Raw genomic sequence first — 21,666 nt, 5'->3', positions numbered from 1 at the left:
AAAAAGATCTAGATGGTTTGTCCTTGGGGTTTCGCCTGCTAAATAAGTTCTGTTATACTCACAGACAGGATTCAAACAGTTTTAGAAACTTCAGAGTGTTTTCCATCCAATCTACTAATGACTATGCATAACTTATCTTCTGGGGAGAGTAGCTGGCAGTTTAATTTGGGCTGCCCCTACCCTAGAGAAGTTCAAATAAGTTGAAATAAAATGTAAAAAATATAAACTTCTATAATTCAGCTTTTTAAGATTTTCAAGTTAACAGATAATAAAGAATGACAGACTAGGCTGTAATATTTCACGCAACATGTATTTGTATTTATTGTCTTAAACTTTGAGCTCATTTATAACAAAATGCATAATTTACACTGAATCACACTGTTTCAGAAGTACATCATCATGAATAATTTCACCATAAAACAAGCATGATTATGATATTCCTTTTCATAAATGCCATGGCACAATAATGTCTGACAGCAATACAAAGTACATCTATTAACACATCAGGAGCAACAAGGTCAGAGAGCAAAAAATATTAAAAGCTGTTTTCAATATTATCCATATTAGTTGCTGAGAAAAGTACATTATGTAATTTTTTGGGGGAAATGTACTATTGTAAAAGAGTAAAAGTATAATCCGTCCTATTTATCTTCAATATATACAATTAACATTACAAGGAAAAAAATTGGTGGTTCTCTTCTCTTCGGCCAGGTTCTGTAAGGTTCTCCACAGGCCAGGTTCTGTGGTGGTCTCTTCAGGCCAGGTTCTGTGGTGGTTCTCTTCAGGCCAGGTTCTGTGGTGGTTCTCTTCAGTCCAGGTCTTGGTGGTTCTCTTCAGTCCAGGTTCTGTGGTGGTTCTCTTCAGTCAGAATCTGTGGTGGTTCTCTTCAGTCCAGAATCTGTGGTGGTTCTCTTCAGTCCAGAATCTGTGGTGGTTCTCTTCAGTCCAGAATCTGTGGTGGTTCTCTTCAGTCCAGAAATACTGTGGTGGTTCTCTTCAGTCCAGAATCTGTGGTGGTTCTCTTCAGTCCAGAATCTGTGGTGGTTCTCTTCATTTCTCATAATCTGAAGGCTCAGCATCTAATCTAATGCTGAGGGGCTGTGTACTGGGGGAGTCCCTCACATTCTGAAAGAAGACACATTGAATGAGCACTTTACACACCACTTCATAAAGTGTTTATGAACACACACACAACACACACACACACACACACACACACTGCCAGGGTGTCACTCTGGTGACCTGGTCTTCTTCTTCATAACTGTGCACATGTCACTGTTAGGGTCAGGATGGACACTCTGGAGAGAACGAGAGAGTGAGGGAGAGGCAAAGAGAGAGCGTGAGAGGGAGGGAGGATGGAGTGGAGAGAGAGAACTGCATGAGCACTTTGTGACACCACCCTATCATTTTCTCTAAACACATTCAAATACTGTATAAAACACAAACACATAATAAGATACTTACCTCCAGAGTGTCATAGTCAGGTGACCAGGTCTTCATGTTCAGACCTGTGTACGTGTCACTGTTAGGGTCATGATGGACACTCTGTGTAGAGAGAGGGAACATGGTAACAGTGAAAATAGTGTGAAAAGAGACTGTCGTGATACAGTAGATTAATGTCACCAGGTGTGAAGGTGGAGGGTAATATAATCACATGTGTGTCTGTTGTGGCATCACTTCCTCCTGTGGATCTCCTGTAAAGAGGAACAGAGTGAGTTATGCTCTCTACTGACCTCAAGTGGAGGTTGATATGTTACTAACACAGTAGATGTAAATGGTTGTCTCACCTCTTCATATAGCAGTAGATGGTGAGTAGAAGAGCTCCAGCAGTCAGGACAGCCCCCACCCCCACCACAGGAACCCAGGAAAACACTGCTGCAGGATTTACTGGGTTTAAGTGTGAAGAGGTTAGAACATATATCTGTTTGTAATTGTATTTATTATGGATCCCCATTAGCAAAATTAAGGCAGTAAAATTAAGGCAGTTATTCCATTTTTAAAACATTACAATACATTCACGACAGATTGCACAACACATTAAGTATATGACCTTAGGCCCCTACTCTACTACCACATATCTACAACACAAATCCCATGTGTACATGTGTTTATAGTGCGTATCTGTTAAAAATAGTCATATCACAGAGCACCAGTAATAGACAGAACATGACATACTTACACATGACATTAATATGGACAGGGATGGAAGTGTCTGTCCCTTTAATGTTGCTAGCTTCGCAGTAGTATTCTCCACTGTCCTCACAGCTGATGATAGTGATGCTATATCTCTGTTCCGATGCTTTTGGTGAGGTTACATTCTTCTTGTACCAGGTGTATTTGTCCACAGGGGGGTTGGCGTTACTGCTGCAGGCCAGAGTCACTGAACTGCCCTCCACTATTTCACCAGAGGGACTGACTGACACTGAGGTGTTCTTTGGGCCATCTGGTGTAAAAGACAGTGGATTTAAAAAGAGTAAAAATTAGGTACTTTTCCACAAATTGACTTAGATTCACCCTCTTATTGAAGATGATCTGTTCAAGTATCATGTGGAGCAAATATCTGTCACTACAATGTTAATATACCAAACTAAAGATTTAAACTCAATTTACTTACATGTGACAGTGAGAGTCTCTTCAGCAGAGGGGAGATCCTCATGGCCTTCTACAGCACAGGAGTATCTGCCTGTATCCTCACTGCTGACTGAGAATAGGATATAGACAGGAGAAGAGGTGTTGCTGTTTGGTATAGGCTGTCCATTCTTATACCAACTGTAGGCTTTGATGCGGTCCAGTGTACATTTGGTTCTACATGTCAGTGTGACATTCTCCCTCTCTGACACAGATGTAGGATCCATCTCCAACACAGCATCTAGAGTAAAAGGAAACAAATCATTATTATCCTCCTATATATGTCCTCTTATATGAAATACTAGATTAGCTTTTTTCCATCACATACCACTACTGTGTCTGTATGACTGCCCTTACTAAGGTAATTACAGTAATAGATGTGAGATGAGTGACAGATTACCTGTGACAGTCAGGGAGACAGATGAGCCAGCAAACTTTCCTCTGGATGTTATCAATCTGAACCTGTACCCAGCAGAGTCACTCAATCTCAGGTCTGTGATTCTCAGGGTACAGTCACTCTCCTTATCCCCAAGGTACTCTATATGACCCTCATACCCTGGCACTGAGCTCAGATCTTCAGCATCCATATCAGACCATTTAGTAACTGGGATGTGTGTAAGAGCAGGATATGTCCACTGTTGACCCCTTCAAAGCACAGATACCCTGATGGGTGTAAGTCACAATCCAACAGTTCTTACCTGAAATACAAAAAGACAACAAAACACCTTACATAAATATTTCATTGCAATACCTACCAGTATACACTTACATTGTTAATAAAGTAGGAAAATAATAATTACTGCTAAACTATTTGTAAAACCATAATTATATGCTGTAAAGTATCGAGGAAGTGACCTCCCCTTCAGCTTTGTAGTTTTTCAACGTTTGTAGTCTTAATTTTTTGAAAATTGAATGGGTGTTCTATGTGGAAAAACGTAGCGCAAAGGTCTTCATGAAAGGCATCTGGTAGAAGTAAATTCTCCCACTGACATGAATATAAATGTTAATATCTTGTGGCATCCCAGGAGGTCTACACCGGGGGATGGTAATAGAGGGGAGGTACGTGCTGCAACGTTGGCTCCCTCTGCTGGGAGTACACTAGCTGGGCAAACTGACACGGATGGCTCCAAGTGGAGGTAATTAGGGGAAAGTGCCAACCAGCCGTGGAGGCAACATAAAAGGAGCGCTGTGGCACACCGCGGGAGAGACCCGGGAGAGACCGACACAGAGCCAAAGCTGAGAAGAAGGACCGAGCCAAACCTACGTGATTTTCTTTGTTATGTTTATTTTATGGCCTAGTAAAGTCGTGTTTGCTGACTAAAACCTCCCAATCTCTGCACGCTCAACCCAACACCCACACGGTTTACCACATATTGTGGAGAACGCAGGCAACTCAGTAGTTTTGGGTGCCGTGGGGTCGAGCGTACGGAGATTACCATGGAGGAGCTGGTGGCTCAGTTTATCCTCAGCCAGCAGAAGCGACAGGCTCTCCAGGAGCAAGCACTGGAGGAATAGCGCCAACAAAACCTCAGACTGGTAGCGGAGGTAGCCCAGTTGAAGACTGGGATGGCTCAGGAGTCTGGCCCAAATCAGTTCCTGGTGTAACGTCCTGACCAGAGTTATTATGTGTTTTGCTTGTTTAGTGTTGGTCAGGACGTGAGCTGGGTGGGAATTCTATGTTGTGTGTCTAGTTTGTCTGTTTCTATGTCCAGCCTAATATGGTTCTCAATCAGAGGCAGATGGTAATCGTTGTCCCTGATTGAGAATCATATATAGGAGGCTTGTTTTGTGTTGGGATTTGGTGGGTGTTTGTTTCCTGTCTCTGTGATTGTCTGCACCAGATAGGTCTGTCTCGGTTTTTGCACATTTGTTATTTTGTATTGTTGTTTGTAGTGTTTCACTTGTTCTTTATTAAACATGTTTAACACTAGCCACGCTGCACTTTGGTCCTCTCCTTCACCCCGCGAAGAAAACCGTTACACCTGGTTCTCTTATGGCTGCAGTCCCGGTAACGGGACCGATATGACAACAGTCAGTCCAAGTGCAGGGCGCCAAATTCAAAACAGAAATCTCATAATTAAAATTCCTCAGACATTCATGTGTCTTATATCATTTTAAAGGTAATCTTGTTGTTHATCCCACCAAAGTGTCCGATTTCAAATAGGCTTTTCAGCGAAAGCACTACAAACGATTATGTTAGGTCACCACAAAACCAAAATAAGCATAACCATTTTTTCCAGCTATAGATAGCTTCACAAAAACCAGAATAGAGATAAAATTAATGCACTAACCTTCCGATTATTTTCATCAGATGACACTCATAGGACTTCATGTTACACAATACATGCATGTTTTGTTTGATTAACCTTTTCTCTCAATAGGGGGCGCTATTTTTCACTTTGGAAAAAATCGTGCCCAAATAAAACTGCTTCGTACTCAATTCTAGATCGTACAATATGCATATTATTATTACTATTGGATAGAAAACACTCAAGTTTCTAAAACTGTTTGAATTATATCTGTGAGTAAAACAGAACTCATTTGGCAGCAAACTTCCAGACAGGAAGTGAAAATCTGAAAACGATGCTCTGTTCCAGGGCCTGCCTCTTCAATTGCCGAATTTCTATGGATTTGCATGCACTGCATACGCCTTCCACTAGATGTCAACAGGCAGTGGAAGGTGGAATGGGGTGTCTAGCTTGATCTAAGGTCGAACAAGAGCTCTTGGAATGACGTGACCAGAATTTCCTTTCTCTACCTAGGCGCGGGAAGGACATCAGCATTGGCTTCTGAAAAGCGTTCGGTATAGACGGTGGATGTCTCCGGCTCTGATTTTATTTGTATATATGTGTTAAAACCTGTTATGGCTGCAAGGGAAATTATTGAGTAGCCAGAAAAAGGTGCCCATTTCAAACGGCCTCGTTCATCTTTTTTGCTCGTACAATATGCAATATTATTATTACTATTGGATAGAAAACAATCTCTAGTTTCTAAAACCGTTTGAATTATTTCTCTGAGTGAACAGAAGTCGTTTGGCAGCACTTTCCCTGACAGGAAGTAGAATGTCAGATCTATGCTCTGTTCAACGTTCTGCCTATACATGGTCATGATACGTAGGACCCTACGTACACTTCATACGCCTTCCTCTGGATGTCAAGAGGATGTGAGAGAAGAATTTTGTGTTTATCTTGGTCTGAGGTGGAATAAAAGCTATTCTTTGACGTGACCGTCACTTCCGGTACTCTGAAGCGCGCGACTTGAGAAGTGAGATTGCCTTCTGTTTTGCTGCCGTTATGGACGACAACTATCTCCGGCTCGGATTTTATTTGATACATGTGACCATAATAATCGAATGTATGTTTTTTCATATAGTTTAATCAGATTATTTGATTTTGTTCGGGAGTTTTGCCGTGTTCCGTTCTCTGACTTGTTCACGTTGGAGAGATCCGTGCCACTCGGCTAGTGCCCATGCTAAATGAAGAGGGAAAGTTGCCATTCTGAATCCAAAACACGACTCATCTGGACAAAGGACACCTTGATCAACATTCTGATGAAAGATCAGCAAAAGTAAGACCCCAATTTATGATGTTTTTTCATATATCTGTCGTGCATGTGAACTGGTCGTGGGCGCCAAGTGTTTCTGGCTATTGTGGCTATGCTAATATAGCGTACATTTGTTTTCGCTGTAAAACATTTAATAAATCGGAAATATTGTCTGGATCAACAAGATGCCTGTCTTTCAGTTGCTGCACACTATGTATTTTTTCAGAAATGTTTTTATGATGAGTAATTAGGTATTTGACGTTGGGTGTCTGTAATGTTATGGCTGCTTTCGTGGCAATTTTCTGATTGTAGCTGAAATATGTAATTTATTGATTTATTTATGATTTATACCTGAAATATGCAAGGCATTCGTTTTTTCTACAAACACTATCGACTCCATATTCCCTCACCCAATGAAATATTGTTTTATTTTTCTATGTGACTAGTCTCTCTCACTGATCATGTTAGGTCTTTTATCATAGGTTAGAATGGTCTGAATAAATATACCATATATATTAGGAGTGACGGATAATTATTGATGATGGCATACTGATCCAAGGAGAAAACACTGTGTCGGATGAGAAGTAAAAAAGACTGAGTGTCCTGGTTATGCTCATAACGTGTGTATTATGAATATAGCAATATATTATGTCTATATTTTTGTCTGACACTATGTAAGCATAACTTATTTTTCAAATGGGACAATGTTATGAGCCTCTGATCCTCTTATCAGATGTAGTTACTTTCATATTCTCCTCTCGGCTATTGGAGCTTGATTAATTGTGGCTGAAGTTAACCGATATAGGGCAAATATAAAATAAATATATGATTTTGATTCTTAGCTTGCTGCACTTTGAGACTTGCGCTGTTTTGCATCATAAGTTGTAACACCATTTTCTGCCCATACATCGTCGCGACGATCGGGCGTCTCCGTCAAAGCGCCACAAAGAGGGTCTAAAAACTATCATAAAGTAGTGGGTTTGCTTTTCACCGCACTGCAGTATTCTTGTATCATTTTATTTCGCATTACTATTTTTATATTCGCTGAGGTTTTGTTGCAATTTGCCCACTCTCGTATGCCGCTGGGCAGGTAGAATTTTGCCGTGGGCATCGGTCGAGCATAGCACTGACGCCTAGCTAAGGGTCGCTGGCTAACTTTGACGCACGAGAGATAGAGGTAACATGTCCACTGACAGACACAATACAGACCAGATTCTATTCATTTTCGGAACAAAGGACTCTCTTTGGGTTACATTAGATCTTTGATGGATAGCGGCCGAACAATATTTGTTCATGAGATACGCAATTTAATGATGTTTATTTTGTGTATCTCTCTCGTGTAATAGGGTCGTTGTTGTAGTTGCCGAGATTTTCTCACGCCACTTGTGTCAAGCGGGTTCCGCCTGTCTGCAATAACGCAAGCTGTATGTCGTATCTCATAATATGTCATATATGCTAATTGAAGAGAATCTAACGCCACGAAGTGTTGGGCAATGTGAAGTACTTTGTGCTCAACGTGATACTAATTAGCATATTGTAACGGCAACATGTATTGTGACAGAACATACCGATTTAATAAGAATGATGCTTATGATAGAATTCATGATTAGAACGTAGTATCTGAGGATCAAACATACAATATAGTGCGATTATAGTAGTCATCATGATAATCAAATATTAATCCGAAGCGGAAGAATAGCTGTGCCTGTGACCCGTACCATAATTGGACGCAAGCAAATAACAGCAGGCATCTCACTTTTCCAAGTCGCGGCGCTTGCAGAGTACGCGAAGTTGACTGGTCACGTCAAGAAATAGCGTTTTTTATTCACCCTCTAGATCGCATAGATAAACTACAAAATGATTCTTCTCTTCTAATAGTTACGTTCGTGGCTATGCACAAGATTAATTCCGAGAATGTTGTGCATTTTGGCTACGTATTCACATTGTAAAACCACGATTTGTTACCTCTAAATATGCACATTTTCGAACAAAACATATATGTATTTGTGTAACATGATTTATAGGAGCTGTGTCAAGTTCCTGACCTGTTTCTGTTGTTTTTGTATGTGTTTATTTGGTAGGGCGTGAGTTGGGTGGGTTTATTCTATGTGTTGTGTTCTATGTTGGGTTTAATGTGTTGCGCTGATATGGTTCTCAATTAGAGCAGGTGTTTGACGTTTCCTCTGATTGAGACCCATATTTAAGGTAGGCTGTTCTCACTGTTTTGTTGTGGGGTGGGTTGTCTTCCGTGCCGTATATGTTACACACGGGAACTGATTCGTTTTGTCTAAGCCTGTTCCTGTTCGTGCGTTCTTCGTTTCATGTAAGTTTGCAAGTTTCAGCGTCTAGTTAGTTCGTTTTGTTATTTGTAATTTAAGTGTGCTTCGTGTTTCGTCTTGTTTAAATAATCATTATGTCAACATACCTCGCTGTGTGTTGGTCCGATCCATGCTCCTCCTCGTCTGAGGGAGGAGAACGAATATGAACGATCGTACAGACTGTCATCTGATGAAGTTGTCAAGGTTAGTGAAATAATTTTATTCTTTTTGCTGTTTTTGCGATCGCTACCTTTTGCTGCTGATAAATGCGTTTGGTGTGTTGGCTATTGTGGTAAGCTAATATAATGCTTATATTGTGTTTTCGCTGTAAAACACTCTCAAAAAATCGGAATATTGGCTGATTTCACAAGATTTTATCTTTCATTTGCTGTACACCATGTATTTTCGATAAATGGTTTTATGATGAGTATTTATGTATTTCACGTTGCTCTCGTAATTATTCTGGGCTGCTTCGGTGCTATTTGTGATTCGTAGCTGCATAGTAAACTAGTTTATACCTAAATATGCACATTTTTCGAACAAAACATTAATGTATTGTGTAACATGTATAAGACTGTCGATCTGATGAAGTTGTTTCTTGGTTAGTGACAATTATAATCTCTATTTGGTCGGTTTTGTGATAGCTACCTATGCGGTAAAAAAAATGGTGAAAATATAATGCGGTTGAGTCTTTTGCTATTGTGTTAGCTAATAGACCAAATAATAACAAATACCTTAAGTTATTACAAAAGTACTTGAAATGTTTGGCAAGGTTTAGAGGTAATTTTTTAGATATTTTGTATGACATTCTTCAAGGGGAAGCTTGTTTTTTCTGGATCAAACGGACAGATAAATGGCACAATTTGACACATATATGGACGAATTAATCGAACAAAAGACTCATTTGTTGTTTAGGGACATATTGGAGTGCCAACAAAAGAATCTCGTCAAGGTATGCATTTTATTTTTTATATCTGCGTTTTGAGTAAGCCCGGCATGGTTGAAATATCTACACTCTCTTTGTTGACATTTGCTATCATCAGATAATAGCACTTATGCTTTCGCCGAAAAAGCCTTTTTGAAATCTGACATGTTGGCTGGATTCACAACGAGTGTAGCTTTAATTTGATCTTATATGTGCGATTTAATGAAAGTTTGATTTTATATATATTTTTGAATCTGCGCTCTACCATTTAATGGCTATTGGCCAGGTGGGACGCAAGCGCCCCGCTATCCCAGAGAGTGTTAATGCAACCGCTGTGTCAGATTTAAAAAAAACTTAAATATAAACCATGCAATAATCTGAGACGGAGCTCAGGTGATTAGCCAAATTAAGCCACCATGTTGGACTCAACAGAAACCAGAAAAATACATGATAAATATTCCCCTTACCTTTGATGATCTACATCAGAAAGCACACCAGGAATCCCAGGTCCACAATAAATGTTTGTTTTGTTTGAAAAAATCTGTTATTTTATGTCCAATTGTTAGCGCGTTTGTAAACATGTCCAAACGCTAATTCTGGTCACTTTATATCGGACAAAAACTTCAAAATGTGATATTACCGTCGAAGAACATTTCAAACTAAGTACTGAATCAATCATTAGGATGTTTTTAACATATAGCTTCAATAAAGTTCCAACCGGAGTATTCTTTTTCTCTTCGTGAGCAATGGACGTCAGTGGCTTCCATGAAGAAAAAGCATGATCAGGAAATGGCTGCTTGATGGACACCTGACTGAATTCTGCTCTCATTCTCTCCCAACAACATCATAGAAGTCTCATTATAAATTTTCCTATTGATGGTTGACATCTAGTGGAACCCCTAGGCAGTGCAACATCATTAATAGCTCAAGTGGATTTCTTTAGAGACTCTGGTGAATAAATACAGGCTAAGATTTCTGACTTCCTGTTTTGATTTCACATCAGGATTTTGCCTGCCAATATGAGTTCTGTTAATCTCACAGACATAATTCAAACAGTTTTAGAAACTTTAGAGTGTTTTATATCCAATACTAATAATAATATTCAAATATTAAGAACTATGACTGAGGAGCAGGCCATTTGATATGGGCACCTTTCATCCAAGCTACTCAATACTGCCCCTTCAGCCATAAGAAGTTAACTTAACTGTGTGTTTCTTTATGTGTATTTTATGGCCTAGTAAAGTCGTGTTTGCTAACTAAAACCTCCTGGTCTCTGTGTTCATCTCTGCAAGCTCAACCCAACACCACAACGATTACCACAATCTTAAATGACCGCATTTTCATGAATTTGATTTTATAATCTTGAAGGCCATTAACACACAGCTTGGGAAAAGATATGGAACTAAAGCAGTTGTGGATATCACATTCACAGCAAATACAAACGATTGTCCCACAACTTGAACATTTTTGTATTTGAAAGCACTTAATTAACATTTGTATGAAATGTTGTTTACAAAGTCAACACTCACACACTGCAGGAGAGTGGAGATCCTCATGCCCTTTTACAGCACAGGAGTAACTGTCTGCATCACTAAAGGAGTCTGAGTACAGGCTGGAAGTGTTCTCCTTTACTTTGTGTCCGTTCTTGTACCAGATGTAGGTGGGGTTGTCAGTCAGAGTACAGGTGGTGCTACAGGTCAGTGTCTTATCCTGATGTCCACCAGTCACCTTCACCTGAAGACCTGGAGAATAAACAATATCACTGTAAATCCCTTTATCACTGACTTATCACTCTAATACAAAGATGGAAGAAATCCTATAATATACAAACATAAATACAAACCAAGATATTTATCCTGAACTAAATGGAATTCAACAGTTTAACTATATTGAATGTAACTGTACCTGTGACAGACAGAGTGACTCCAGGATTGCCAGTATATTTCCATCCTCCAGTCTGATCTGTAAATCTGAACTTGTATGTAGCTGAGTCACTCTCTCTCAGGTCTGTGATTGACAGGGTGTGACCATTCTCTTCGTCCTTACGATACGTCACACGTCCTTTGTAGTCTGGGTCATCACTCAGACTCACATAATTCTCCACAGCATACATTTTAGTGAACCAGAAGGTTGTTGTGACTGTATAACCACTGGGATATGTGTAAGAGCAGGTCAGATCCACTGATGACCCCTTCAAGGTACAGATACTCTGAGTGGTGTAAGTCACACTCCATCCATTCTGACCCAGTACAACTGAAACAGTCACACAACACAATGGTATAAGAATTAAGCCAAGGTCTATTGGCTCACACTGACAGTAAAGTTTTTCCGTACTTTGTTGCTGTAGTTGCTGAGTGTGAATAGAAACCACAGATAATCATCACTCAGTGAGGTGAGAATGATAACCATTTAAGTGAAGTGGAGACTCCTAGCAGAACACACCAGAATAACATGTTTCTTATCCTTTTAGAAATGTATATAGATTGATAAACAGAGCAACTAAAAGATAATGTGACCATACCTGCTAAAGACCAGAGAAAGACCACCAACACACTTCCTGCTGTTCTCAAGGCCATTGTTGCATCTCCCACCCTGAAGTCTTAGAAACATAAACAACAACTCAAGCAATAGCTGGTGAATAACTCCACCTGATTCGTAATGGATACAATAAAGTCATAATCAACAACAACCACTTATTGAACATATCTGTAGTACTGTAAACACATTTTTCTACATTGATTGTTCAGAAGCTGTTTTATCCTCAGAAGCCCACATATAAGAACTCTCTGCGGCCCGGCAACCTGAACACTGACCACCAATTTCAAGGATAGCTCCTATCCCGAAGCTGTGAGGCTAAACAGCAAGTGACTTACACAAACACACACAGTGTCACGATTGTCGTCTGGAGAAGGTGAAGACCAAAATGCAGCGTGGTAAGTGTTCGTCATTTTAATGGTAAACTGAACACTACACAAAACAACAACGAGGAAAAAACTAAAATGAAACAGTTCTGCCAGGTGAKCATACACTAAACAGAAAACAATCATCCACAACACACAATGGAAAACAGGCTACCTAAATAGGGCTCCCAATCAGAGACAACGATAGACAGCTGCCTCTGATTGGGAACCACACCAGGCCAAACACACAGAAAACCAACAACATAGAAAAAATAACATAGACTGCCCACGCTAGTCACACCCTGGCCTAACCAAAATAGAGAATAAAAACCCTCTCTATAGCCAGGGCGTGACACACACGCACACGCACACACACACACACACACACACATACCATTGGATGCTCTTCAGAGGAGGAAGGGGAGGACCATCCTCCTCAGTGAATTTTATATAAATAAAAATAGTAAAACATGTAAAAAGTTATCAATTTTAATAAAAACTATAATAAATGTATTCTCATGTCTTCCAATATTAATTAAAAACACACCGTTTTGCAATAAGGTCTACAGTAGCCTCAGCAGCACTCTGTAGTGTAGCACCATGGTTAAAATCTAGGAGGCTCATGGTTTTCACCCCTTTCATAAACCTACACAGTAATATGACAATTTCCGGAGGACGTCCTCCATCCTATCAGATTTCTTGCAGCATGAACTGACATGTAGTCCACCCAATCAAATGACAGAGAATGATCTAGTCCTGAAATATAGCTAAAATGTGGTGAGTAGTTTAACTCAAAGAGAAAAGAATAGTTGAACAGTTTTGAACAAATTAATTTCTTCCAAAATTCAGAAGAAGCAAGAGAGAGAGGGGATAGATAGAGAGAGATGAAGAGAGAGAAGAAGAGAGAGAGAGCTATATTTGGTTGTTTTTTTTTTAACTTTCACTTTCACTTAGCTACCTAGTTTAGCCTACTTAAACACCTGGCTTCTACCAGAGGGGGATGCTATGTTAGCTTAGCTATCTAGTTTAGCCTACTTAAACATCTGGCTCAAACAGAGTGCTATGTTAGCTAGCTGGCTATGGCTATTCAACGCTGGAACTCTTCCAAGTCCAAAAAGCTTTCGGTTTTGTTAACTACACCGGCCTGCATGATTGTAACTACACTGTACTGCATGATGTAGTGGGTTAATTATACGTTAATTCTAGTAGCTATGTTGAGTATGAGGGTTTAGCGGTCATGGTATGAAAGGTTTTTCACCTGGTCACAGAAGCTGATGTGTTGTGCACTAAAGTCCACAAGCGAAGGGAAAAGGTAAGAGGAGGAGAGCGCTAATAGCTGCGAGAAGGAATTATATGTGACTCGTTTCAGGAAGCTAGCCTTATGTCACACGTCACTACTTCACAGGAGTGGCATTTATCAAAATGCATTTTTTGGTAGAATTGCCTTCAAAACATGTGAACTTTCATGTGCCTTAATAGCAAATTTGTATCTGTAAATACGAATAAAATTGTTAAATTACGAGCTTAGTTGGTTTAGCGATGGAAAAAGCCAGGAACCTTCCCGCTAGCCATGATCGGCTGTTATGTTTGATGGGCTGGACATGCCAAGAGTTAAGTTCAGATTGGTGTGCCATGCAGGATGCTTCTGTCTATAACATGAGCTGCTCAGTATGTTTAGGTAATCCTCTGTACCATGGAGAAATGTTTTCAACAGAACGCGGATACACACCTGACCACAGCAAACACAGTTCACTTTCACAGCAGCCACATAAAAACAGTATGCTCACTTTGCTTATTGTATAGATGTGACCGACCGGCTTGATCGGTCCTATGTAGCAAAATTTGAAATAAAATAAATAAAAGTAGGGACTCAGAGATGGAAAATGGTATATCGTACACTGCAGTTGAGGAACAATGGGAAGTAATTCGGCTTTGAAAGTTGAAAAACTTTTGAAAATATGGCCCTTGAATGTTTTCTACACGATGTTCTTCACAAACACAAACTATATCAAATAAATAAAATAAAATAAAATCCTCCAGAAATTGGAGAGCAGTATCAACGCTTTTGCAGTTCTTCATGATATCTTTCAAAAAAGCCACAGCTTTGCTTCCGTTTAAGAAATGTTTTTCAACAGAACCGGCGGAACGAATACACACCTACCACACGCAAACACAAAAGCTGTGTGCTTTGTCTTTGTTATTAAACCTGGTTACTCATCTCATAAATCCCAGTGTGTCTTCTGTTTTACGATCTGTTTATTGACATGATGTTAGATCTGTGTGTGTGTGTGTGTGTGTGTGTGTGTGTGTGTGTGTGTGTGTGTGTGTGTGTGTGTGTGTGTGTGTGTGTGTGTGTGTGTCTATATATGAGTTACTGTGTCCAACACACCACCACTTATTGTTATGTTGGGCACTTACTGACCCCAAAAAGATGTTAGGAAATATATATTTTTTCTCAGTGATATGTATTGCTAAAATAAAGGGTTATGTAAATACAGGCAGCCGCCACATAACTACAAATCAAAACAGCTCACTCAATCAAGCATGATGGTCTTGTAAGTATAAAAGCAAAGCWTTATTTCATATAATTTTTTACAAATCTTGAAAAGGTAATGGAATGTGGAATGCGGTACAAATCACATTATTGTGGGAGCACCTCCTCTAAGAGTATGAATCAGACGGTTGAGAAGGTTTGAATCCRAAGCAACTTGCATACACATTGTTTGAAGTACAATAGATACATACAGTAAATACTGTAGTAAGTCAAAGCTGCGTGCTGGAACACCTTGGTAGACCGTGGGTGGAGTAGGCATTGTGGTCCTCATGTGCATTTCCTTCAGACCAATGCTGACTTTGCACTTAAAGTGTTGTTTTTTTTGTTTTTAATATTGTACGCTATGGAATGTTTATAATATCTTATAATGTGTTGTCTTGTCCCTCTGAGTTCTACATGGAACAGGTCAAAGTTACATTTACAGTTGGTCAGTTCTATGATGTCATTCATTCCATTCTACAAACACATTCAATTTACACTCCTCATCAGCTGCATCAAAGTGGTACTGAAGGTTCCAGTGTTCTAGACTAGAGCTCCACCTACTGGCATCTCAACATTACTGCAGTGTTCTAGACTAGAGTTCTCCCTACTGGCATCTCAACATTACTGCAGTGTTCTAGACTAGAGCTCCACCTACTGGGATCTCATTATAAGTACATATATAGTCTAATGTAGCCTGTTATCTATATATAGTCTAATGTAGGATGTTATCCATATATAGTCTAATGTAGCATGTTGTTCATATACTATTCTGTGAATATAAAGTGCTAATGAAGTACATACAGTATAATGTTCATATAAAGAACTCTGATATGGTTCAGGCTGTAGAGGTCTATGGATGACAGGAAGGTGATGCTGAGTCAGTTCATCTAAACCAACAARACTTACTGGCAATGCAGTGAAACAAGAAGTAGCCAACTGTAAGTGTGAGTTCTGTGGTTGACACATTTTAAAGAACCCTTTTTAGCCTAGTCAGGACGTAAAGACATTAACATGCGTAAACACTATGTCAGAAAAGGGTTGCATTTCTTATTCTTCTGAGGAGTGGGCCTACATTTTTAAAAGAGGCGAAAATGTGACTCATTCCCATCACTCCTCATCAGCTGCATCAAAGTGGTACTGAAGGTTCCAGTGTTCTAGACTAGAGTTCTCCCTACTGGCATCTCAACATTACTGCACAGTACAATGTCCTCATTCATTTGGGCAGTAATATAATGCCACTATGATATTCTGATACACTTGCTACGTCCCAAATGGCACCCTATGTGCCCTGGTCAATAGTAGTYCACTATTAAGGGAACAGAGTGCCATTTGTGACACAGACACTGTTGGCCATTGTGTACAGTACCGGTACCTAATAATAATGTCCTCAATAATGTTGGGCTAATAACAACATAACAAACTAATGAAACATAACACTGGCTTGAAAAATGCACATTTACCAAGCACACAAACATTGATGTCTGTACTGCAGAACATGCCACTATCATATTCTGTTACGCGGTTGGCCATTGTGAACAACAGATGGCGCTGCAGTGGATGGCAGCCGACCTACTCTGCTATTTTGTGTATTTTTTATGCTGATCTTAACCTTTTTTGTACATTATGTCTCTGAAATAATTTCCTTTGACCGAAAAGAGCTTCCAGACATCAGAACAGTGATCAGTAAACCTTCTTGAAGTAGGGACTCGAAAGAGGAAGTGGCGGCGATTGAGAGGCAAGTGAGCAGGCATCCTGACAAGATTACGTTGGCGATCAAATAGACCGCCATTGCCCTCTGTTCTATTGGTGAACGTGCAATCACTGGAGAACAAACTGAATGAGCTCCGTTTAAGACTATCCTATCAACGGGACTGTAATATCATATGTTTTCAGAGTCTTGGCTGAAGAAGGACATGGATATACTTCTCACTTTGTCTGCACCAAATGTGTTGCTTTCTAGAACCTAAAATGGTAATTTGGCTGTCCCCAAAGGAGAACCATATGAAGAACCCTTTTTGGTTCCAGGTAGAACCTTATTGAATTCCAGGTAGAGACTTTTTGTGTTCTGTTCCATGTAGAACCCTTTCCACAGAGTGTTCTACATTTAACCAAAAGGGGTTCTACTTGGAACCAAAAAGGCTGCTCTTCTGGGGACAGCCGAAGAACCCTTTTGGAACCCTTTTCTCTAAGAGGGCATGCATCTTCAAGAATGGATGGCAGACTCTGGCAAGTCGAAGGCAGGAGGGGTGTGTCTCTTTTTGCTCGCCTGAGTTAGTATACCTTGTGATAAGCTGCAGTCCATACTGTTTACCAAGAGAGTTTTCATCTACGCTGAACAAAAATATAAACGCAAAATTCAACATTTTCAAAGATTTTACTGACTTAGTTAATTTAAGGAAATCATCCGATTGAAAAAAATTCATTCGGCCCTAATCTATGGATTTCACATGACTGGGAATACAGACATGCATCTGTTGGTCACAGATACCTTTAAAAAATAGGTAGGGGCGTGGATCAGAAAACTAGTCCGTATCTGGTGTGACCACCATTTGTCTAATGCAGAGTGACACATCTCCTTCGCATAGAGTTGATCAGGCTGTTAATTGTGGCCTGTGGAACTAATCTTCAAAGGCTGTGCGAAGTTGCTGAATATTTGCGGGAACTGGAACACGCCGTCATACACGTCGATCCGAGCATCCCAAGCATTCTCAATAGGTGACATGTCTGGTGAGTAGAAGAACTGGGACATTTTCAGCTTCCAGGAATTGTGTACAATCCTTCATGGGGCCATGCATTATGATGCTGAAATATGAGGCCTCAGGATCTCATCCCAGTATCTCTGTGCATTCAAATTGCCATCGATAACATGCAATTGTGTTCATTGTCCGTAGCTTATGCCTGCCCATACCATAACCCCACCGCAACCATGGGGCACTCTGTTCACAATGTTGGCATCAGCAAAACCCTCGCACAGACGAAGCCATACACGCTGTCTGCCATCTGCCCGGTACAGCTGAAACCGAGATTCATCCATGAAGAGCACACTTCTCCAGCATGCCAGTGGCCATCAAAGGTGAGTATTTGCCCACTGAAGTCAATTACGACGCCAAACAGCAGTCAGGTCAAGACCCTAGTGAGGACGATGAGCACGCAGAGCTTCCCTGAGACAGTTTCTGACAGTTTATGCAGAAATTCTTCAGTTGAGCAAAGCAACAATTTAATCAGCTGTCCAGTTGGCTCGTCACAGACCATCCRGCAGGTGAGGAAGACAGACYTGGAGGTCCTGGGCTTGTGTGGTTTCACGTGGTCTGCGGTTGTGAGGCCTGTTGGACGTACTGCCAAATTCTCTAAAACGACGTAGGTGGTGGCTTACGGTAGAGAAATTAGCATTAAATTCTCTGGCAACAGTTCTGGTTGACATTCCTTGAGTCAGCATGCAATGGCACGCTCCCTCAAACTTGAAGATCTGTGCCATTGTGTTTGTGTGACAAAACAGGCACAATTTAGAGTGCCATTTTTATTAGCCCCCAGCATCAAGTTGCACCTGTGTAATTGATATGCTGTTTAATCAGCTTCTTGATATGCACACCTATCAGGTGGATGGAATATCTTAGCAAATGAAAAATGGCTCACTAACAGGAATGTAAACACATTTGTGCAAAACATTTGAGAGAATAAGCTTTTTGTGCATATGGCCATTTCTCTGGGATCTTTTATTTCAGTTCATGAAACATGGGACAACACTTTACAAGTTCCGCTTATATATTTGTTCAGTATATATATTTTTCCTAACTGTGCTATTCCATCACAAATCCATGCTGGCACTAAGACCGTACTCTGCAAGCTGTGAAGAGCCATAAGCAACAATGAAATTCTACATTCAGAGGCAGGGTTTTCCATGGCAGGTGATTTTAATGCAGGGGAATTAGAAAAAACTTTTCGACCATCATTTTTACCAGCATGTCAGCTGTGAAACTAGGGGCGACAAAACTCGAGATCACCTTTACTCCACACACACATAAAAGGCCTCCCTTGCGTCCCTTTGGCATATCAGGCCATATTTCTATCCTTCTGTTTCCTGCTTACAAGCAAGAATCAAACAGGAAGTCATTGCACGCTCAATGCGGAACGGGTTCCATTCAAGTGGATGCTAAGCTACAGGACTGTTTCGCTAGCACAGACTAGAATATGCTCCGGGAATCAGCCGTTAACATTGAGGAGTTTACCACATCAGTCACCGGCTTCATTAATAAGTGCATCACCGACATTGTCCCCACAGTGACGTACGTTTATACCCCAACCAGAAGCAATGGATTACAGGCAAAATCTGTACAGAGCTAAAAGGCTGCCTATTTCAAGTAGCGGGACACTAATCCGGACACTWATACGAAATCTCGCTATGACCTCTGATGAGCAATCAAACCGGCAAAGCGTCAATACAGGACTAAGGTTGAATCCTACTATGCTTGTTCTGAAGGATGTGGCAAGGCGTGCAAACTATCATGGATTCCAAAGGGAAATCCAGCCGCGAGCTGCCCAGTGACACAAGCCTACCAGACGAGCTACAGTAAATGCCTTCTATGCTCGCTTTGACGCAAGCAACACTGAACCATGCATGAGAGCACCAGATGTTCCGGACGACTGTGTGATACAGTCAGACATATACCAACACACTTAACATGAGCACACATGCATACTGACACCACACACACACATAAACATACTCGCGCACACACGCACAGACAAACACACAGACACACTTTCACTCACACTATATATGCTGCTGCTCCACATAAGCTGCTGCTACATCTTAGTCTATTATCTATCCTGATGCCTTGTCACTTTGCTCCTACCTATGGGGCAGCAGMTAGCCTAGGGGTTAAGAGCGTTGGGCCAGTTAAAGTTGCTAGTTCGAATCCCCGAACGMAAAAGTTGGAAATATCTGAAGTTCTGCCCATGAGCAAGGCAGTTAACCCCCAGCCACAACTGATCCCRGGCACCGATTATGTTGATTAAGGCAGCTGSCCACACTGCTRTGATTCAGAGGGGTTGTGTTAAATGTAGAAGACACATTAAAAGTCACATYCAAGCAGSCTTATATGTATGTACATAGCTACCTCAATTACCTRGTACCCCTGCACATCAACTAGGTAATGGTAAATAGACATGTTATTTTMACTTGTTACTGTTATTTGTTATTCACTGTGTATTTATTCCTTGTGTCACTGTGTCTCATGTTAATACTACTCCTAAACACAACCCACCATCACTGTGTCTCATGTTAATACTACTCCTAAACACAACCCACCATCACTGTGTCTCATACTACTCTAAACACACCCAACCATCACTGTGGTCTCATGTTAATACTACTCCTAAACACAACCCACCATCACTGTGTCTCATGTTATACTACTCCCTAAACACAACCCACCATCACTGTGTCTCATGTTAATCTACTCTTAAACACAAACCCACCATCATGTGTATCATGTTAATACTACTCCTAAACACAACCCACCATCACTGTGTCTATGTTAATACTACTCCTAAAACACAACCCCACCATCACTGTGTCTCTGTTTTAATTCTACTCTGAAAGCTCTTACGAAGCATCCACCAATCACTCTCACTCTTCTTTAGGCCATTTTCAAAAAGTCTCAAACAATCTATTACTCCCAGAGCCCTTAAAATACATGCAAAAGTATTGATGTGAAACAACATGTAAAATACTGTATCAGATGAATATGCAAAAATACATCTACAAAATACTGTACATAACAGAAAAACAAACAACATACATTACAATAGCATCACCATGCACATAACAGGATATAGGTGTTCATGGTTACAAACAAATTATAAAATAATATTTTAAGATATTGGAAGCATACTTACAGAGTGAAGGGGAGATGTGTTGTAAGTTAACTACTATCAGTCTATTAAATAGACACTGAGTGTGAGGTTGGGGTTTGAGGTCTGTGGTTGGCCAACTTTTGAAGCAGTCAGGGACAATAGAGTTGAATAGTTGGCACAATTGCTTCAAAGCCATTGAATACACATTTCAGCTGATTTACCAACTGTAATTTAACTTATGGAAGTTGAAGAAGACATTAACTACTTTAAAATGGAGATAGCCCTCCATGTTCCTGCTCAATGTGGTCCTGCTCAATCTGTCCACAGAAGCAACATGAACAAGTTGCAAAAATGTACCCTCTACCCACTCTATGTCAGGGACCAAGAAGCTTATGCAGAGGGCTTCCTTCCCAGTCACAAGACAGTGTTCGAGAGCATCAAAACTGTGATGTATGATGGGTAAATTGTGACTGACGGACTGATCTATAAATAATATTGAGTAGTTATTCATCAAGCAAGGTGATTTGTAGATCTCGACTCCTATGAAGTCGGCTACAATGTCGAACACTCCTACATTTGCATAACATTACAGCTTTGTAGCAAAAATCCCATTCAAGTCATGGGACCGATATTAGTATTTCACATATTAACAATAGCACATCATGTTCAAATCCTCTACAAGTGACTAAATTGTACTTTGTTGAGCTTCAATGATGTGCGAAAAATGCTAATATTGGTCGCATGGCTTGAATGGGATTTGTGCCACAAATGCTAAAACATTAGCAAGTGGAAACAGTGCCAAGGGAAACTAAACCGAAGCATGGATTGCTGTCATATCATGTCCATAGACTGCTTACAGGGTAAGGAAACCAATGTGCCATTTTGTGATTTGGGTGAGCTATCGCTCTAAAGCTAATTTTCTGGAAAACATTCTAGATATCATAGCAATATGTTAGTTGT

The 21,666-nt window shown here is 40.3% G+C and overlaps 2 protein-coding genes across 3 annotated transcripts in view; one reads left to right on the top strand and one right to left on the bottom strand.

The window, feature by feature from the left end:
- Positions 1-21,666, top strand: part of LOC139029501 (uncharacterized) — a 140,943-nt gene that overhangs the window by 28,415 nt on the left and 90,862 nt on the right. The window lies entirely within an intron of this gene.
- On the bottom strand, positions 306-20,790 carry LOC112067862 (B-cell receptor CD22-like). 2 transcript variants are annotated; one of them, XM_070435675.1, is made up of 12 exons: positions 12,288-12,449; positions 11,936-12,013; positions 11,320-11,667; positions 10,944-11,156; positions 3,029-3,326; positions 2,615-2,869; positions 2,180-2,443; positions 1,788-1,875; positions 1,655-1,694; positions 1,465-1,545; positions 1,216-1,298; positions 1,040-1,125 (listed from the first exon to the last, which is right to left on the bottom strand). In XM_070435675.1, exons 5-11 carry the CDS (start codon positions 3,213-3,215, stop codon positions 1,230-1,232), a joined length of 984 nt encoding a protein of 327 aa, XP_070291776.1. In that variant the 5' UTR covers positions 3,216-3,326; positions 10,944-11,156; positions 11,320-11,667; positions 11,936-12,013; positions 12,288-12,449; the 3' UTR covers positions 1,040-1,125; positions 1,216-1,229. The 2 variants fall into 2 exon arrangements, with proteins under 2 accessions (XP_070291771.1, XP_070291776.1); XM_070435670.1 differs by lacking the exons at positions 1,216-1,298; positions 12,288-12,449 and adding an exon at positions 20,749-20,790 and having other exon boundaries at positions 306-1,125.

Source organism: Salvelinus sp. IW2-2015, linkage group LG3, assembly GCF_002910315.2.
Source record: "Salvelinus sp. IW2-2015 linkage group LG3, ASM291031v2, whole genome shotgun sequence".
Taxonomy (NCBI): Eukaryota; Metazoa; Chordata; class Actinopteri; order Salmoniformes; family Salmonidae; genus Salvelinus; species Salvelinus sp. IW2-2015.
Note: the sequence above shows the minus strand (reverse complement) of the source record. Positions and strands in the feature narration are given on the sequence as shown.

What these genes read in the sequence shown, in the direction of transcription:
- LOC112067862 (XM_070435670.1), bottom strand. Translation starts at nt 3,215, where the DNA reads ATGGATGCTGAAGATCTGAGCTCAGTGCCAGGGTATGAGGGTCATATA. An exon ending in TGTCCATATTAATGTCATGT is followed by an intron (nt 1,876 to 2,179) that starts GTAAGTATGTCA and finishes TAAATCCTGCAG; the next exon opens with CAGTGTTTTCCTGGGTTCCT. An exon ending in CTGACTATGACACTCTGGAG is followed by an intron (nt 1,126 to 1,464) that starts GTAAGTATCTTA and finishes GTCTTCTTTCAG; the next exon opens with AATGTGAGGGACTCCCCCAG.